At 31.4% G+C, this 16,126-nt stretch overlaps 1 protein-coding gene across 5 annotated transcripts in view; it reads left to right on the top strand.

Annotated features, from left to right (window-relative positions):
- The window catches only part of Numb (NUMB endocytic adaptor protein), a 69,438-nt gene that overhangs the window by 49,679 nt on the left and 3,633 nt on the right, over positions 1-16,126 (top strand). For 4 of the 5 annotated variants that reach the window (XM_072888967.1, XM_072888965.1, XM_072888966.1 and 1 more), the window contains 8 exons: positions 12,162-12,326; positions 12,778-12,849; positions 13,273-13,491; positions 13,898-14,084; positions 14,391-14,645; positions 14,832-14,852; positions 15,238-15,423; positions 15,553-16,040. In XM_072888967.1, the coding sequence (XP_072745068.1) occupies positions 12,189-12,326; positions 12,778-12,849; positions 13,273-13,491; positions 13,898-14,084; positions 14,391-14,645; positions 14,832-14,852; positions 15,238-15,423; positions 15,553-16,040 (1,566 nt within the window). In that variant the 5' untranslated portion in view covers positions 12,162-12,188. The remainder of the gene's footprint in view (positions 1-12,161; positions 12,327-12,777; positions 12,850-13,272; positions 13,492-13,897; positions 14,085-14,390; positions 14,646-14,831; positions 14,853-15,237; positions 15,424-15,552; positions 16,041-16,126) is intronic. The other variant, XM_072888964.1, reaches the window with a different exon arrangement.

The raw sequence follows: 16,126 nt of genomic DNA, 5'->3' as shown, positions 1-16,126 counted from the left end.
GCTTTTACATTGTATATAATATATATATATATATATATATATATATATATATATATATATATATATATATACTTGTTGTACAATATAAGCAATTTAGTACGTGAAATAACTCGATATCTTGAGACCGACACAAGCAACGCGTTTGTGTCATCTTGATCAGCTTGATAGCAACAGAAAAAGATACTCTAACAAATATAATCACAGATCTATACAAACACGCAGCGATTAGATATAAAGTTCTTCTACGTAAATAATAAAACGATAACAGTTTCATATTGTGAAGATTAACTCACAGAAATATGTGTTTTCAAATTTAAAACCACGCACATATCGATGAATTATATATTTTCAAAATTACAAGGAATTACTCGACAGAGATTGAAAAAAGAAATTATATGTTTAACAGAATCGAAAATTCGAAGACGCAAAACCAATTTAGGGTTAATTAATTTCAACAGAGGTGAAAGTTAATATAAGCACAAATTACAGAGATGCTTGGCCGATCGAGCGGGCATATTATGGAATTATATTTGATTAACGTTACGCGATAAATCGACACGCATAAATCTAATCTCCGCGCGCACGCAAGTATACACGCCCGCGATCACGCATACTCGGTGATCCAATCGTATCGGGGGGATCGAACTCAAGGATAACTGGTTGCTATACGTAGCATTCGTTTCGTGACGATGAAACGAAAGAGATTTAAAAGGCGTTTAAAACGTCGACTACTCTTATAGGTGAACGAGCTGTGTACTGTTCTGATTAAATACTATAATTATGCAAACAGTCTGAGAGTCCAATTTACTTCTGAAGATTTTTTAGAGGAAAACATTCCGTATACAATCCTGTTTATATTTGATATGTCACGATTAACATTTCTGAATTTTTTATAAAGCTTGTATATGAGCCCCATATATTAGATATAGAAATATATAGAAATATCTCTTATCAGATTGTCCTATATATTTAATACGCGTTAGGTGTTAAAAAAAAAATGTCTGCATATATATTTTCTTAATCAGCCTTATTAATTTGTTAATCGCTCTCAATCAACAAATGACGTTTTTAATTATTTGTTGCGACTGATCGTGCAAGTGGAAAAATCGCACGTTGCATTCCTGTACTTGGCATTTCCATGTCGTACGCGACAACAAGCCGCGTCGCATTGTATGAAAGCCTACTTGCAATCCAGAATGCAACGTTGAACTTTTCTGCGTGTGGGTACCGTATCCGCCTCCGTTGTTGCATGCGTAGACACCTGCCACGGTGAAAGGACTCGACTCGGTGGATGTACTCGAGATGCTTGAACTGGGCGTACTGCAAAGTATTTTGCGTGCAATTTATTTTACTAAATTTCGGCTTCTCTAAATTTCGTTCACATCCCTATTCTTCCGCGCGACTACATTTATTCGAATTTTTTCCCTACACTTTTCCTGCGCTCATCTTTTGCATAAATTGTTCTTGTACAGGCTTTTCTACTTTCTTGACGTTATTTAAGATATAAAGTACCCCACGCGAGTACTTTGTAATCCTGACTCCAGCTATTCATCACGTCGAACAATGCGGCTCTTATAATCGGGCTACCTTTGGTCGCACGTAAACTTCAAATGTTTCTCACCTAAGTTCCATCTGTGCTATCTGAGACTTTCGAAAGAATCTCACCGGAAATACATACACAGCTGTATGATCACATACACACATCTAGCTTATATTCTTGTTTTATTTCTTAAACTGAGAAGTTTTTTTCAGAATCTGTTTACAGGGGCTGTATAAATAATAAATTTCTTAATTCTGAGCGCGAATTCATAAATTATAACACATTGTATGGTACAAAGTGTAATATTAAGAATAAAATACTAATTAAAAATGTGCAATTTTCAAGTATTTTTTATTGCAGTAAATTGTTTCATAATGTAAGAATTAGTATTTTATTTTAAAACAAAATAAAATATTATATTTAATTTAAATTTCAACATTTTTTAAGATTATTTAGCGGTTCTTCTGTAATCTAAATAAATTTGCGTGCATTTCGCAAATTAGCTTTTTATTTGTTTGAAGTTGTATAATAATTATGAAAAATAAAATAAACTTAATGAGACACCTAAGCCGGAGGACAGATCTTAACTAAAAATTAATCTCAGGAATTTCTTTTTATTCTTAATCTTTTTATATTTTCGTAATCTTACTTTGAAAATAATCTTTTATAATTTAATATGTCAATATTCTTATATCATACATAATAAAATTGGAAATAAATATGACAAATTTATGTCGCCAATGAGACATTACTAATTATCAAAATTATTAATACACGATTCTTATTTTCAACTTCTCTTAAGAGTCATCGAACCGTAGTTGACCCGAGTAATAGGAGTGAACGAATGTACTTGCTTTCGCCAGCCTTTTCTAGGTCACAATATCTCTCGATTGGTGAGACGATTTCTGGCTTCGAGACACCCTGAGGTTAATAACAGACGCTACCATCAGTAGTTGTAACGAGTCGTGCCAAAAATGCACGCACGCTTTTTTAGATCACAATCTTACACGAGACTATTTCAGCTGATGTTTGTGGATGAGTGTGCAAAGTATTGGGATCAAGAGACATCTCTATGTTATATATAGAAATTTGAATCGCATACTATTTTCATTCGTTATAATTACACAAAGATAATTATAAAATGTTTTCTTTTTTTATCGTGTATGTATGTGATGTTCTACATTATATATATAATCCCTCTGTCTATTTCTATTACTTTTTCAAATATTTTAAACAAATTTTATATTTATATATAATATATCTTATAATTTCTTAATTTCTTTTATTTATATAATATATTTTATATATAATCTTTGTTGATTACTTTTACAATTCTTGTTGTTAGAAAATCTTTTATTATAGAATTTATAAAACACTCTATATTGCTCGGTGCTATCGTTTCTTAATCCACTTAGAAATTTAGCATTTTTATATACATTTTTTTAAAAGAACAGAGAATTACATTGTGAAATAATTTGGCTGAATTGGGCACACTCATATTGGCACTAAAGCAGCTTATACGATAAAAGTGCACGATCCATAGTGTGCACGTATTGTTCCACGTTACAACGCTATCGACAAAAAAGGACCAGCTCTGATTTCATTTATTAGCTTTCTAGGTGCGAATTATTTTCTCTAATGGTGCATTGCAGATCTTTCGTATGATAGTCACAAAATTAATCAAAAATTTCTGCAACATGTATATATATATAGAAGTTGCGCATGATTTTGCAATACGTTTGCAATATATATTGCTAGAAAATAATGAAAAATAAGTGAAGATTAATTAATTATTTATATAAATAATACTTTACAACTTTTAACAAAAATATGATAAATAAGAATTTTATGACTAATATAAATTCTGCCTTCTCTCTCTCTCTTTCTTTCTCTTTACAATAGCGGAGAATAAGAAATTATTATATAAGATTTACTTATCTATGTTTTGTCATGTATACGCTGCTTGCACATATATGACATGCAGAAATACATTCTTGACCGCCATCTTTCCTTTCACACCTCAAGGTCTTGTTCGCCGATTATCATACACGAGACACTTCTTCAGAAAACACTTCTTCATCAACTATCCTGCATACATATAAAATATATATACGCACTTCTACAAAAAAAAAAATTGTTTCTTAAATTGTGTACGTGTGCACTTTATTCAACTTTTTGCTTTACATACATCCTTTAAAAGTAGTACGTCATCGATAGCCTTCTATCAAAAGCAGTTCGTGTTAGTATGTTGCACCATATAATCAATAACGTTATATTGTTGTAAATTATGCCTATTACTTTCCTATTTTAATACTTTCCTCTTTATAGTATAAATATATAAATATAATTTTTCTTACAGTTTTTTAATTACTCTTTCTGCGTGTAAAATATTTGCTAAAGGAAACATTGTGTGATAAAGAACTCTACATATGATAGAGATGAAGCTATAGTATTTTTAAAAGAGCGTTGGACTTCTCGGACTTTCCGGATTCCTGTATTCTTAGTCATTAGTTTACTCACTAACTGACAATTCGAAAGAAAAGAAAGCTGCTCCACTCTCACAATATATATTGAAAGCACAAAGAACCGTAGAGAAGTCAAGACGATGAGTCACTTGCTTTCTTATACTTTTATTTGTCATGCCTTTCCACGAGATATCATCTTCAATATATACTATCTGTTTCTAATTGATAATACTATATTTGAAACTTTCAAAACTTTCTTGACGAACTTATATATATATATTTTATATAATTACATGTTATAAATAAATAAAATATATTGATATAAAATGTATAAAATAATTTAAAGAGTAAGATGATGAAAAAAAAAATGTTACATAATCGAGGATTATAGACAAAGAACATTCTTAAGACATTTACATTCTTTATGACGGAATATATTTTTTGTCTGTAGTAATATAATGATCAAATTGTTAATTTGACAGAAAGAGATTAATTATTCTTTTTATTAGGTATTGATTCATTGACGCAAAAATTTAAAAAAAAAGCATAAAAAACAACTGATGAAAATGAGTGACGCGGTTATTGCAAATCAAATAGCTATTAGTATTTAAAACAACGTCACAAACAGAATTGCTAATATTGTACGAATTTTTTATCGAAGCACAATTACAATGCGCTTTCGACAATACAACGTGAACATATTTAGAGACACATAATTTAATTGAATAAAATAATTTGACTAAAATGAAATAAATTGAATATTGTACGTATAATATTCATGATATAAAATATTATTTATCCAAAACTTTTAAAAAAATATCAGATTTTGGAAAAAAGAAAGCTATTTACAAGAATATACTTATATTGCGAAAAAATATATATTTGATGCTATCAAAATATCAATCTTTTATTTAAATGTATTTTCAGTTGCGGTTAAAACATAATTAACAGATGTGCATATTTATTTGCACATAATATTTACAGTTACTATAGCACAGTTTATAGCAATGAATAAATTATAACACGTATGTATCTGATGAACTATAGTCAAAAAGAAGAACTTGTTAAAAAAGTTACAAACGTATATAGAAAATATGGAATTTTTTTTGTAGAAAGTACTTTAAAAGTTAGTTTTACAAATTGAAAAACTTAAAAAAACATACATATTGCTTTTTTAAACTTGAATAACTTTTCTACTGCTCTTATGTCGTACGTCAAATTTCAAATTTTTTAACACGAACTATCAATATAAAATATATATATATATGTACAAAATAACAAGATACAGCGTTTCATTGGAAAAGTAAAAACAATCTTAATATTTGGCACATAATATATTTCTCAATTGTATTATATTCTTAAATTATTTTAAATTGCTTGATTAATTGTGCAGAATTGTTTGATTTCGGACCCGATTGTTTCAACAGCTAATATGCGAAACTAGATATATCCACTGACTGCGGTATTGATTTTTGCGACATTGCGTACCGGATAATGTCACTGATTTCGGAATCACTGTTTCAGGATGTAACAATTACTTACGTATCGATTTCAGAATCAAACGTTGTTTTTCTCCCTAGTTTATATATACCTGACCATTATGTTCTCACGGCAATATTTATAATCTCTCGTCGACCGCGCGGAGGGATATACCTCTACACGTGTAATAAAAAGAAGCGCGATCAATAGATTTACTATATAGGTCTACATCACGTAGAATATGACATCTTTACGTGATGTTCTTACTTTTAACATCGCAGCATCGAATTGATCGAGCATTGCATATTATAATTTATATTATAATTTGCATTATAATTATCTTCTCTTTTGTGTGGAGATGAATAATTCAAGTTTCAATAATTTATAACATAATGTTAATGATTGTTTATAACGTTATGTGCATATTATGGCATCTGTGAGTATTTGAAAAAGATATATCCTCTTTGTTCTATGTTAATATTATTTTTAATATTAAAAATTTTTTGTTAATATTATAAAATATGAAACACTTACGTAATATTTACATTTAAATCTATGCAAGGTGATACAAATTAGCTCTAAATGATTTTAAAATAAATAGAATAATCGCCAGCAAATGTCTATTCAAAAGGAATATTACTACCACTCTCGATAATCGCATTTACAAATGAACATCTCATTACGAGGTTTATAAAGAATTACAAAAACTGAATTTATAATTCTATATTTTGTATTAATTAACAATTAATAATTTATAAAACTGCGTTATTCTAGATCTTTTTTTTTTATCGTTATGATAAATTTGTTAAAAAATATGTGAGATAAATAATTTGTTTTCATTGATAATGTTTCATCTCCTATCCGTGTTTATAAACTAATGTGACCATTAACACATGTTCTGAATTATTGAATTGCTGTGTCGCAATCGTCATATCCGGAGGAGGGAAGAAATCATTGCAGGAAAGCCGCGTTCCCCCCAATCGCGCCAATTAAAAAGCAGTTACGCGTGCATTCGAACGCGTTGCCGCAGTCAAATTAAATCTGTGCAGAGCGTTATAACAGTCGCAGACTAATTTGGTCGATCAAAGCAGTTTAGCAAGACACTACAGACAGTCGTATTGTCCACTCGACACGATCGGTTGTCGCTTGATAAAGACACGATACACTCGCACGAGAGAGGCGAACGTAGACGCGATGAATAGAGCGAGGAGCGTGCAATCGTTTTTGCTGTATAGAGCGTACATCGGTAAGCCTATTATCGTACTAAGTAAACAGTCTCGTTAATCCGATTGTGTTGAGAGCCTTTACTTTCGCACGTTTTAGCCATTAGCCGGTCATCGTGCGATAATCGAAGGCCGTGCGGTATCGCTCAATCAGGGTCCCGATTATTTTCATTGGACCATATTATTCTAATCGAGCACGTGATCCCAGATGCGATCGTTTCCACGGAGTGTCACTTCGCAAAAAAAAAAATTGGGATGCAGCTACTCGTGCGTGATAATGCCACTCTGTTCCCTCGATAGTCCTTCACGAGTGACACGTGACACGCGATTTAAAACCTATCGATAGCCCGCGCTTTATCGTACTTTCATTAACGCCCTTTAATGCAAAAAGGTTTTTTGATTCGATTTGTGATGCATTATTAAGGAGGAACTGGATGGATCAGTTATGTCAAAAATTAATAAATCTAACACATTTTAAGATTCATGAATTTAGTTGTGATTCATAAATAAGTTTGCATGAAATACTTTTAGCCCCTTAAAATATAAAATTAATAATTAATTTGTGAGTTAAAGTAAAGATTTGCCCTGTAAAATTAGAATTTTGACGTAGCTTAATTCGTTTAGTTCTTTTTTAAATATTTATGAGTCATTATCTTTGCGATATCACTCCTATTTAAATTTTTAACAATTTGCGATTCAATTTTGAAAGAATAACTTAAGTCAGAAATGTAAGAATAATGAAACATTTTCAAAATATGGTTTTGATATGCTATTCTATATTCTGTGTTTTATGTGTAGTGCAATTTGGAACATTTTACATTAGGTAATCAATTTTTTAACAATAGATTATTACCTGTAATCTTCTTTACTAAACAATAACAATATTCTTGCAAAATATATTTATGTGTGAGTAAAATTTTCTGTTTTAAATGTAGAGATTTAAATTTTATAAAAATAGTGGTAAAACCCAAAGTTATTTCTCTTCTCAATACTCTCATATGAATCTCTTCCATAGATAAAAAAATAGATAATGCAAAAGCAAGAGAAAATTCATTAATAATAAAAAACATTAACAAAAATTATAATTAAATTTATATTAAAAAAGTACACGGAAAAAATTTTATATTAAAAATTATTATGGTATGTAGTAACTATGGACCACATTAGGGATCACTCTTAGTTAAAGTGCTATATAAAACTGTAAAAATTGCGTAGATTGATGTAATTTTTATAATTTTACGTAGGACTTTACTTTAGAATGATTCCTAATGGCCCATAATTACTACGTACCACAGTAATTTTTAATATAAAATTTTCTCCGTGTATATAAAAATATGTATATTATATATATATATATATTATATATACACATATCCTATGCACATTTGTTTAAAAAGAAGGATTTAATTTTATTAATATCTTACGATTTTGCATATATAAAATATTTTTTATTTTATTGAGAACGTTTCATCAAATGTATTATCGCCTAATTTTGCATACTATAAGAGATAAAATTAATATACATAGAACAGAATTAATATGGAGTACTTACAGATTTCTCTAGTTCCTTCTCGACTTTGTTCTACTTACCTTATATCACATTTAGTTCGTTTCATTTCTGTTTTGATTGAGCCTTGCACAGTTGCAATATGCAGTCGCTGAGGTGAAAGTGACTTTTACGAGCCAATCATACCCTTTATAGAAGATGCTTGCGTATACGCGCGTTTGGCCTCGATCCTAAAATAATAGCCATTACTACGGATTATTGCGTGTCAAATGTCATTTTAATCTTTTTTTTTTTAATACTTGCGCTAAATTGCTACCATCATTTACGTGCCTCATAAGACGAACAATAAAAAGTATTCTTACAGAATTAAATAAATTTATATGTAAGTGAAATTTATTGCGTTTTAAACTTTGAGATTTAAATTTTCTGGAAATAATATGTGATTCCAAACTTATCTTTCTTTTAAATGTCCTTATATTAATCTTATCCATAGATAAAAAATGGATTAATTATTGTTAATAAAAAAATAAAAGAAAATTCGAAAAACAATAAATTACAGTTAAATTTATATTAAAGAAGTATAAAAATAATTATATGTATACATATATATATATATATATATATATATATATATATATATATATATTACATAAATATATTATATACATACATATACACACATGTACAATTTTTTAAATATAATATGAATATTTTTTGCAACGGAAAGTAACATAAATTTTATTTATATTTTTATAATTCAACAGTATATATATATTAATTTGTATATTTGAACCATAAATATATAAATGTATCCTCTATTTGCGATGACTAGGAATTAAAATAAAATGAATTTAAAAATGTATTAGAAACTGTTCCCATGTCAATTACAATCAGAAGAAGTTATTTATGGAGATACAATCGTAGGGGACACATTTAGATAATCTTGTCGATATTTATTATCTAGGGTACTATATAAAATTAGGTGTGAATGTGCTCTCATATTTTAAGGGTAAGATTAGACCAGATTTCTATCATTGAATCCACGTAAAATTTCACGAATTTTAGCAAGATATATATGCAAATATATCTTGTTTCTTATTATTTTTTTCATGTGTATATTTCTATTTTATTAAGTAATTTGAATTGTGAACTTTAGCATTGAATTTTACCAGTAATAATGTTAAATTACTGGTAAAAAACGTATCAGATATCTTATTTAAAAAATAGATACTTGAAATATTGTTATTTTAAAAATATTATAGAATATTTTTGCTATAAAAATTTTATTTTAAAAGCGGAATATAATATATCAATTCTTCAGAAATTATTATTTTATTTATTAACACAATGTGCCTTAAATGAGTTAATCGTATATATTTTTTATTATCTTATATCTGGTTCTTTTATGATAACACAAAATTCTTAAATTTGATATTTTATTAATATTTTATTAATAGTAGTATTTTTGAACTTGTAAGATATCTTTTTTATGAGTTTCATAAAAAATTGTTAGCTCTGATTTATCTCTGTATAAGTATGAAATCGTAAGTTTAACGTCACATAAGCAATATTTAATAACAAATAATAGTGACATTAAAATTTGTTTGCTATATATATTTCTCGATTTTCCATTAGTGTGCAGATAAGGTCTAAATATAGCAGATTCCCGGAAATTAACGTATGTCTATAAACCTTGTGTGTATGTGTATGTGCGCGCGCATGCACTTGTTACGAGTTTGTTACTCGCATTTATTATCGAGATTGCGAATTATCTGATTAGTTCAAACTAACTCGATAAAGTTCCAATTATATTTGAGTGTAACAAGTAACACACGTGCATTTGATGGATATCTGAGCATCAATCTCGAACTCAAAATATCTATATAAATCGCGTGATGTGTGCGATGTCATTCACAGGATTTTATTTTTATCTACATAATACCAGTGTGAATGAAACATAATGTAAGATACTAGAAATACAGTTAAAATTCTCTGTTATTAGCAGATTTATTCTTGGATTTAAATTCTTTAACGAGCTTGGAAATTAATGTTTTTTTTACAGACATTTTATAATATATGTAATGGCTCCAATTTAATATTTAAAATAAAAGGATTGTTCAAAAGAACTTTGAAAATGTAAATATGCCAATAAATATACCAGTCTTGCAAATATATATTAATTTAAATAATTTGTCAAAATTAAATAATTATAATAGATAATGATTCCAAAACCATTTTTTTATTGTTAAAGAAAAATATGATAACGTTAATGATAGCTGCATTAAATTTAAATATTGATTTCGAAGATTGTTATTCGCGTATTTGACACAAATATAATTTTATTATAATGAAATATGAAGCATAGGTAGTGATTATTCGTGATTGTTAGACGTTTGTTACTTATGAATAACGCAAATGAGAATAGCAGCCTAAATGGATTAATTAATTTTCTCGTTATTCGAAATCATCATGGGAACATTACATCAATATGTCACAAATTTCGACACGCAGATAATTGAGCTAACCGTTGATCAATGTCAATTCGCGAAGTCTCTCTACCACAAAGAATTTGCATGAACGCAAATCTGCATAAATTAATTAATTCGATATAATTACGAAATTATGAAAGTGCTTTGCCCACAAAAGTATGTAAAAAAAAAAAAAAAAATGAAATCAAACCTCTCTAAATTGATAACCTCTATCATTCTTGACAGTACTTAAAAATTTTTTTCTATTAGAAAAATCGAAAAATAGATAGTATTACGTTACACGTAGCATTGTAAAATATCAAAAAATCACAAAAAAAAATAATTGGCCCATGCTTTAATTATACTTGATGCAAAAATCTGGATAATCACGATATTTGATTCAATGACGCAACACCGAGCAATTAACCTCGCGAAATCTGACAGTGAAACGAAGAACACGACAGAAGGAAACATCGATGATGGCGAAGGGGAGAAACACAGAGCACGAATGGTAAAGGTCTTCTTAAAGCGTCTCCGCTTTCGATCCGTCGACCAGCTCTTAGGGGTGCCGTCGATTCGAAGGGTAGATCCGCGGTCGGTATTAGGGGAGACCCGATATATATATATATAAAGGAGGGTTCCGATATAAAGGATTCGTGTTGGGAACGGGTCTCAAGATTCGATCACAGGGCTTTGTCGAGGCTGACGACTCGGCGCAACGGTTGCCAGACACTGACCGTTTTTGGACATTTTCTCAAGCCCGGGGACCTTAACGATTCATCGGAAGGATCCTGGATGAGCGACCTTTGAGAATTCACTACTGGCTTCGCCTTGACTGATTACCGTATCGATTCTTGAACCCTTATCAGAAGACAATTGCGGACTGACAAAGATGTCTTTCTTAGTCCTTGTGATTGCTATTTCGATCGCGGTTTGAAGTTTTCTCGCTGACTTGACCTTTGACACAGCTTTTGCTATTCTGATGATGTGTTTGCGCATAATGAGAGCGATCTTCTTGATATTATTAAAGTATCAGGACACTTAATAAAATATTTTATTAATTTTATATTGATAAATAATTATATTAAAATATTATGTGTACATATATGTGTGTGAGATTAAATTACAATATATTCTTTAATATAAAAAAAAAACTATTTTCTGATATTAAAAACAACTAATTTAATTATTCGATTTCTTAATATACATTCTCTCTCTTTTCTTGCTCTTCCTTCTATTTTTATGATTAAGAAATGATAGAAATAATCTCTTCTTTACGTTTCCGTAAATTATGATTTATGTAATTGAATTCCGCAAGTTTCACTTTCCATTTCGAGGGTTGATATACTCAACATTGACAGATCCTACGTCATGGACAGTTGATCTTTCGCAACGTTCGGAATGGAGCCCTTAGTGCCCTTGAACAATTGCTCGAATTACAAGAAATAAATCGTATTTTTTTCTGCTTTCTTATCACAGAAGCGCGAGAGATCGCCGGGGAAAAGAATGGATCGGCTTCGACGGAGCTTCCGGGACAGCTTCCGCCGACGGAAAGAGTCTCACGTGCCCGAGTCCAGTAAACCCCATCAATGGCAAGCTGATGAAAGTGCAGTACGCTCAGCCACGTGCGCTTTTCACGTCAAGGTAAGCATAAAAGTTTACCGCGCCGCACATTAATGGCCAATTGCATACCGAAATTATTAAGATAAAAAAGATTGTTGGACTTGGTAATTGGCATTGGCCTAATTACAGCTATGGTCAACATTATTTTAGCTGTTGACATACTTTTTAAGATAATATAAATTAATTAATTTCAGATTGATTTTCGACAATTATTGTGTTTGCAATAATTAATTCATTATTAATTTTATAACTTGAAATAATTAATTTCATATATTATACGTTATTAATTATATTATATTATTTGCTATTTGAATAATTAATTTTGCTTTTAATCATTGTGATTGTTGTAATTGATTTTTTTATGTTAATGTGCCAAAAATATATATCAAGTTTAATGTTAAAGATTAATCTTTAAATAGAGGACTGTTGACCTATTTAACGGATGAATAATTTTGTTAATATATTTGTGTAGTACCTGGGATGTGTAGAGGTGTTCGAATCGAGGGGTATGCAGGTTTGCGAAGAAGCCCTTAAAGTTCTCCGGGTAAGTACTTATTGCACGTTTCTTAAAATTAATACGACTTCTCTGTAAGTATATTAACTGAAAATATTAATTTTTTAATTTTTATCTTTCATAATTAATTCTTTACGCAATTACCTTTTTACGAAATATACAATAATTCTATATATAATTCTCTATAAAATAATTCTATCTAAAAACAATCAGATTATTTTTTCATGAAGTTTTCTTTTCATTTGGAATATTTAATAAGTTAGAAGATTCTGCAACAAGCTGTGTGCGAAAGTTAGGCGTGTCATACTCTCTAAGTCTTTCGCCTCGACTATAATTAGCATAGCTCACATATAAAGAGTCGACATTGACACCGAAGAGGCCTGAAAATAGATCGGTGCTGCAAAGGTCAGAGGTCAAATCGGCCACTCTGGTGATTCCACAATGAATTTTCAGAATTCGAGGCGAAGACCGGTGCGGGCGATACTTCACGTATCCGGTGACGGACTGCGCGTTGTCGAGGACGAAACAAAGGGACTAATTGTCGATCAGACGATCGAAAAGGTTTCATTCTGTGCACCTGATAGAAATCACGAGAAGGGGTTCAGTTACATCTGTAGGGATGGCACAACGAGGCGATGGATGTGCCATGGATTTTTAGCGTTGAAAGAATCGGTAGGATATTTTTTCATCCTTCGCCAATCGGATCAAAATTAATTAAAATTAGGAATGTATGTACACGGATTTAATAGCGAGAAACTTTATAATCAATTAAATAAAATATATATTTCAATCTAAATGATTCCTCACACATTACTGAGAAATATGTCGGAAATAAGTCGCTGTAATATTGTAATATGTTTTATAGATAATTGTAATCTTCTATTATGTAACTAACGTATATTTTATTATTAATCAAAATTTATATTGTATAATTTTTCTGTCTTTTATAATATGCACTTTTTACCTAAAGTAAAATAAAATATAAATGACAAATATTAATTTTTAGAAGATTCTCAGAGCGAAGATTGATACCAAGCTCCTTCCTTTATATTATTCAATATATCCTTTATTATTCAAGGGGGAAAGATTGAGCCACGCAGTAGGTTGCGCCTTCGCCGCGTGTCTGGAAAGGAAGCAGCGACGGGATAAAGAATGCGGAGTTACAATGACTTTCGATCAAAAGACTTCCACCTTCACGAGAAGCGGCAGCTTCAGGCAACCTAGTCTCACCGAACGGTTGCAGGAATCACGCGATCGTGCAGTAGGTGAGTGTCGTATAGATTATCCTATTTTCATAATTATAATTCAATGCAAAAACGCAATCTACGATTTTGTAAATATCATTCTTAGAAATTCTTGCTGTAACGTTGATACACATCCATCCATAAGTCGTACTTGAAAGGCAAAAATTGAAAAAAAATAATATAAGTGTGATTAAAATTAAAAAAATATTCGTATAAATGTAATTATCGCAATGATATTTTGATTTGAATGTCGTATTATTTTTCATCCCCTACTAATATATTTATTTATTTATATTTTACTATATCGCAAATGTATTTATGTTTCAGATGTTCCTCCGGTTAAGCAGGTATATAATCCTTTTGCGATCGAGAGGCCGCACGCCACTCCGTCTATGTTAGAACGGCAGGGTTCTTTCCGAGGTTTCACGCAGCTCAATCAAGCATCCCCGTTTAAAAGGCAGCTCAGTCTACGAGTCAACGATCTTCCTAGTAATCTCGAACGCACACGTAGCCACAGTCTCGAGCCAACGGACTTGTCGCGAATGCCAGCTCTTTCGCATATTGTACCTTTGAAGCCGCCAGGTGAGTGATGACCTTATTTCGTTTTGTTTTAGCTCGTAATCTTATCAGACAATCGTTAATGAATGAATGAATGAATCAGCTCTATACGTATGCGCAACTATTTATAAAATGTGATTATATGTGCTACTAATTTAAACCGATCTGATTTTGCTGAATAATAATGTGCTTCCCTGTTTTTTACAACAGAGTTCGAAGGATATGACGAAGGTCATTATTCCTTATTCTGTTAATCCCCATTGTTGCCTGCTCTTCGATGTGTCCTTAAACTCATTGTTTTTGTATACATGGTACTCCGTACAACTCCGTACAAAAGACAAAAACAGATTTCACGACACTGCAGCGTGTAGTTAGAATCCTCGTAATCGTATTTCGCTCTCCCCGTGATTTTGCTCGTGCTTAAAAAAAAAAAAAAAAAAAAAAAAAAAACATTCAACACTGTTGTTATATATTCCTTCACTTTATATACTTTTTCCGACACAAATATATTTACTCTACTCCTGTAGCATGCCTTTTGTACCATGCACCACGTTACAAAATTCGATCTACGATTAAAATATATTGTTAAACGTTAATGTCTCCTGTTTCTCCACAGTGAGTCCAATACCAGAAATATCTCCCGGTGGTCAGGACAGTGTCTCTGCAATGTGCCAGCAGCTTTCTCGAGGGCTTTCTCTGCTCTCGAGCAGCGACGATTTTGGACCAATACCATCGTCCCAGCTTGCCGCGAGCTCCATTGCTAAACAACTTTTTACGAGCACCACTACCAGCTCTCCTCCAGGTATGACTTTCCGGGAAGATCGATAATAAAAGTTACCGATCACTCATTATCTGTTTCGATCAATCGCGATGACAGGTTTGAAGAAACGTACTTTTAACAAAATTTTCATAGCGATTCCGTCCTTTTCAGTAACGAGTAGCAGCTCGTTGGACGAGATGAAACTGCAGAATGGTCCCAGCATTAATAACAACAACAACGACAAAAGCGAGGAGCTCAGCAGTATAAATCATGTCGGGCCCAGTTGGCAAGAGTCGGCATCCCCAGTTCTCGCGTCGAACCACAGGCTGACGCCACTTCTTAAGACAAGCAACTTGAGTCCCGTTCTTCCAAGGACGAACGTGCCCACTCCGGTCGTTATGAGCACACCGGCACCTGTTTCCTCTGGTGTAGGTGCCTTTGGCACGCCACCATCGGCAGCGAGCCCAGCTTTTAGCACAGCTTCTACGTCCTCTTTGGGAAACGCGCCTACGCCGGCTGTGAACAGATCGCCGCTACCATTAAATTCGGCGATGACACCGAAAACGAGTTCTCCCAGTGCCAGCGTAGCGTCCGTCTCCTCGGTATTATCCTCGACTGACGTCGGTCAAGTTTCAACAACCGGTGTTTCGACAGCTTTAGTAAGTTAAATATTTATGACAGTATACAAATCTTTTCACTTGAACGAAATGCTTTAGAATTATATTAAAATTAAATTAAAATAAAA

The sequence above is a fragment of the Anoplolepis gracilipes genome, chromosome 3 (assembly GCF_047496725.1).
Source record: "Anoplolepis gracilipes chromosome 3, ASM4749672v1, whole genome shotgun sequence".
In the NCBI taxonomy this organism is placed as follows: domain Eukaryota; kingdom Metazoa; phylum Arthropoda; class Insecta; order Hymenoptera; family Formicidae; genus Anoplolepis; species Anoplolepis gracilipes.
Note: the sequence above shows the minus strand (reverse complement) of the source record. Positions and strands in the feature narration are given on the sequence as shown.